This window comes from Coffea arabica, chromosome 5e, assembly GCF_036785885.1.
Source record: "Coffea arabica cultivar ET-39 chromosome 5e, Coffea Arabica ET-39 HiFi, whole genome shotgun sequence".
Lineage (NCBI taxonomy): Eukaryota > Viridiplantae > Streptophyta > Magnoliopsida > Gentianales > Rubiaceae > Coffea > Coffea arabica.
This window is the reverse complement of record NC_092318.1, coordinates 1,843,549-1,848,946: the sequence shown is the minus strand read 5'-3', so window position 1 is coordinate 1,848,946 and position 5,398 is coordinate 1,843,549. Positions and strand designations below refer to the sequence as shown.

Here is a 5,398-nt window from a genome sequence, read left to right as displayed (position 1 = left end):
AGCTTCTCTAGTCCATAATGATTTGTGGACATAGATTTTGACATTCAATAACTTACTTCATTTTGGTGAACTTAATATCTTCTCACATGTATTACTTAGTCCAGTATTTCAAACAAATGTGAAAATAATCAATTGGTTTAAATGCAACAGCGTAATCTTGGAAATTATGTAGAAGTACAAGAAAATTGGAAAACACTCACCCTCTCATAATTAATTAATTGTCTCCACTAATTCAGATTACAACTTAAAAATTATTTAAGATGACAACTTAGTATTATCTTGATCTAAACGAAAAATTAAAATTATTTTGGGTGGCCATACTATTCTATCAAAAGAAACATTTTCTCCATTTTTCACCATTATTGGCTAAAAAAAGCTTTACGAAAAATGTAAAAAATTGAAAGATTGTTTTAGCTTATTAAAGGATGTTAGATGTTATAATTAAAAGAGACTAAATGTAGTTATTTTATTCGGATATTTTTTGGTGGGATCTATACATACAAAGTACTGCATCAATTAGATTACTACGAATCAAGTGTGTTAATACGTAAGTGGCTTGATCATGAGATGGAAAAAATGCCAATTGTTGGTTGGCAATGAATTTATCCTGTGATGTTAGAGGACGCCTTTATAGGAGATACGAAACCTTGATCTAGACTTTGGAGAGGCGAAGATCTATAGGCCTAATGGTGCAATATGTTTAATTTGAAACAAATGAATGGGATCTATTGTAGCACACAAGATTTAATGGGGTTCAAAACTATCATTGTCACTAAAGATTTAATTCAATCAATGCGGCTCCTCAAGTCCATAGTTATTTGATAAGTGTGCATTTTGCGTGTTTTAAGTGTGTTTTATTATTTAATTTTGGTGTGTTTTATTCATTTTTATAGCTAATTAATTAGGTTTCTAGTGAATTTTGTATTTTGTGGTTTAAAGTGAAAAACATTGCATTTCTATGTGTTTAGTTCAAAATGGTCAAAAGATGAAATACAAATATGTATAAAAGAAGAAATATTTGACAGTTTTGACACCTCTTGGTATTTTGGCTATATATTGAGCTAAAAGTATCCGATTAAGGGGATTCTTGAGCTATTTTGAAACTAAGACACAACTCTACATTTATATATACATTGAAATCCAGTTCATGAGTTTTCCTGATCAAAATATCAAAATATAGTCGGTCATTTTTGTTGTCAAAAGTTGAAAAAGGTGATTGACCAGTCAAGGGTAATTTGGTCATTTATCAATCTATAGAGTTCCAAATTAGATGATTTTTGATGCATTGGAAAGCCTACTCAAATAGATACAACTTTTATGTTTTGTACAAGAGTTAGTTCGTCCTACATCATCAAGAAAATATTAGTTGGAATTGGTGCAAAAATAGAGCAAAGTTGAAGAATGATCAGAAAAATGCTAACCTACAGAGGAGCCAGTACGTGGGTACAATACATGCCCTTAACCCACATTTTGTGGGGGTGTATTCATATTTTGACTCTTTTACAACTGAAACCAATTGTATTTCAATTTGCAGCTCTTTCCTACTACTTTTGGACCAATTTTTTGAATGAATTTTAGTTGGAAAGTGCAAGAAGCATCTTGGAAATTTGGAGAAATAACTTTTGGGAATCTCAAGACACAATTTGCACAACTTGAAACATGATTGCTTGAACTTTAATTTTCTAAGGGCCTTCGTTAAGCATGTTTGATAACATTGGAAGGGTAGAGACACTACCAAAATGTAGTCTTCACTAATTTTTCTTAGTTCATTAGTATAGTATAGTTAGTATAGTTTATCCATCTTATACTTGTAGTTAGATTTGGATGAAGAATTAAGGATCAAGATGGAGAGCTTGGAATTCATGTGACAAGGGTGACTTCTCTCCTTTCACTTTCTCTTTTGTATTTGAGTTCATGTTTAACTTATAATACAAGTATGATCTTTTTTTTTATTCTCTTCATATTTTGCTAAAGTTTATACATAGAGTTATGGATGAATTTTCTATATATTGTTAGTAATGTTTAATTGGTTATTTGATAATATTATTGTGAGAAAGTTATTTATCACTTTTACTTTTTTAATCATAATTAACTAGTCATTAAATGTGATAATCTTAAGATGTTAAGTTTACAATGAAAATTAGAATTTGACACTAGTTCAAGAAAGTGCTAAACCTAGAGAATTCACTCATGAGAGTAGAGGTACACCTTTGTGGCTTTAGTAGTTTGTTACATGTAATTCCATAGAAGAAATGAGTTTATAGTTAAAAGAATTTACTATGTACTTATTCGGAAAAGAATATTTGGAATTAGGACATGATTGATTTACTTGACTTATATTGTAAAAGCCCAATGTAAAGAACCAAATATTCTATAGTACAATCATTGTGCTGACAGATATGTTCACAACAAAAGTTAATATTCTACAATAATTGGGTAGGTAGATATGTTTATAACATAACTGTTTAATCCAATGGGCACTATCAAAAGATGTATTTCTGGATTTAATTTTTTTAAAAAAATTAATGAGGATATGTGTATAAATATAAGGAAGAGTACTAATTGATAGCGTGTACATATAATTGATAGATTAAGTGTGATTTAGGTGTATTGACGGACCTTGTTAAGAAAAGCCAACAAATTATTCTCCTATTTTTAGAGATCTTTTAAGGCGAAATTACTTCTGGTATTTGATTTTTGAGTATAAATCATTCCCATGCTACTGGTGAGTGGTCAAAATAGTTAAGGATTGTAATTACAGATTTAGAGTACAAAATAAAGCATGATTTTATTACCAAACTACAAGTACAAAAGATATTCAAATCCACAAGAAGTTTTTGTCTTTTTATTTGTTTTCGGATCGAGCAAATCAACATAGACTTATATGATGACTCAACCTAATTAGTTGCACATTTGTTTACATGGATTTTCTTGTAACTATAAGTTGACGAATTTATGATAGAAATGGAAAATGGGAGTGAATCATTCATAGTCATAAGCAAATTTTACTTTTGAAATTTCTATTATTGTTTGAAATTCTTTATGGTAACTGAAACTACAATTTAGTAGCACAAATCCAGAAGCCTGACGAGCATAAATCTGATCATTAATGTCCAAACAGAAAGAAGCTGACAAACAAAAAAAGCAAACAAAAATATTAAAGGATAAATTTGATCATCAATTTCTCGACAGAAGGAAGCTAACCAAAAAGAAAAAGCAAAAAGAAAATATTAGAGGATAAATCTGATCATTAATGTCCAGACAGAAGAAAGCTGACAAAAAAAGCAAATAAAAATTTACATTGCTGATAACTTCAAACAATCCGAAAATTATAGATAATCTAGATTTTGAACATTGGGAAACCACCATAGCTATTCTTAAATCCCTGAGAAGGGTGAGGAGTCACAATTGAACCACCAAATTCTGATGCATTTGGATTAAAAGTAGGCGAAGTAGTAGGGCGATTCTCTGCTGTGGAAGCTACAGGCCAATCACGGATAGAAATGCCAGTATTTGGCTTTGAGGTAGCAACAATTGGGGGAAATGTCATGGTTCTAGGGGGTTTAGACTGAAGAAGATCCAAAACACCATGCACATTTTCCTTGGCATCAATGCCAAACAGGCCTATTCCATAAGGATTTATGCCTTTGAGGTTTGGATTTTGGTTTGCATTCTCATACATTGGTTTTTTCAGTTCACTTTTAACGGTCTTTTGGAGCTCAACCAAGGCAGCCTGCAAGTTCTCAAGTTGCTCCAAGTTAAGGTCATTGATGGGAGCTTCCCACCAATGACAAATTTGGCCAACTTTCCTAAGTTGGTCAAGGTTTTCCCCTATTTTCTTCTTAGCCTCCAGCTCATTTTCAAGAATGGTGAGTTCGTTATTTAGATGTCGGACACCAAGCTTGTGATGAGCCTCCAAAAGTAGGGTTGAAGTATCGACTGGTTTAGGACTCTTGGATTCAAACATTTCTATGACAAAATCTATGCTAGGGCTGCCAAATGTGTAAGCTTTCTCTCCAGGGGAAAAAACCACTAAGCCAACCTGCGAGCCAGTCAGAGTACAAAGTTCACAAGCCTTTTTGAAAAGGCCAGCACGACGCTTTGAAAACGTTACCTGCAGACTTTGTTCATCTTGTATTTTGACGAGATCGATCTTTTGGCGGCCTTTAGTTTTTTTTACGAGCGCCATTTTTTGAGTCTAGACTCTATGAATGGGGATGGATCAAATTTTGATTTGTTTCATTGAAATGTAAGGGATATTTATAATTATACAAAGCCATCTATGCTTTGTGAGGCCTTCTATTATACACATTATCAGTTTGATTATCATAATTAACAAAGATTTAACTCAATTAATGCAGCTTCTCAGGCCCATAGTTATTTGTGGACATAGATTCTGGCATTCAATTACTTACTTCATTTTGGTGAACTTAATGTCTTCCCACCTGTATTACTTAGTCCAATATTTCAAACAAATGTGAAAATAATCAATTAGTCTAAATGCCGCAGCACAATCTTGGAAATTACATAGAAGTACAAGAAAATTGGAAAAATACTTACTCTCTCATAATTAATTAATTGTCTCCACTAATTCAGATAACAACTTAAAATTATTTAAGATAATAACTAAGTATTATCTTTATCTAAAAGAAAAAGTAAAATTATTTTGGGTGACTATACTATTCTATCAAAAGAAGCATTTTCTCCATTTCTTCATCTTTGTTGGCTGCAAAAAAAAAAAAAAAACTGTATGAAAAATGTAAAAAATTGATAGAGTGTTTTAGCTTATTAATGGAGGTTAGATGTTATAATTAAAAGAGACTAAACGTAGTTATATTATTCTGATATTTTTTGGTGGGATTTATACATACAAAATACTACATCAATTAGATTATTACGAATCAAGTGTGTTAAAACGTTAATGGCTTGATCATGAGATGAACAAAATGGCCAATTGTTGGTTGGCAACGAATGTATCCTGTGATACTGGAGGACAGCTTTATAGGAGATACGAAACCTTGAACTAGAATTTGGAGAGGCGAAGATCTATTGGCCTAATGGTGCAATATGTTTAATTTGAAAGAAATGAATGGGATTTATTGTGGCACACAATATTTAATGAGGGTCAAAAGTATCATTATTAGTAAAGATCTAATTCAATCAATGCAGCTCCTCATGTCCATAGTTATGTGTGGACCTAAACTTTCATGAGGACCTTACATTAATTACTTACCTCATTTTGGTGAATTTAATCTCTTCAAACCTGGTTAAACCCAAAATTTTGAAATAATGTGAAAAATATCAATTGGCTTAAATACAACAGCAAATGTTGGAAATTGCATAAGAGTACCAGAAAATTGGAAAATTAATTAGCCTTTGATAACTTATCAATTGTGTC

At 31.6% G+C, this 5,398-nt stretch overlaps 1 protein-coding gene across 1 annotated transcript; it reads right to left on the bottom strand.

The window, feature by feature from the left end:
* Positions 1-3,340: 3,340 nt before the first annotated feature.
* On the bottom strand, positions 3,341-4,189 carry LOC140006375 (agamous-like MADS-box protein AGL62). Its single transcript, XM_072048186.1, has one exon. The coding sequence runs from the start codon at positions 4,187-4,189 to the stop codon at positions 3,341-3,343; it is 849 nt and encodes a 282-aa protein (XP_071904287.1).
* Positions 4,190-5,398: the final 1,209 nt, after the last annotated feature.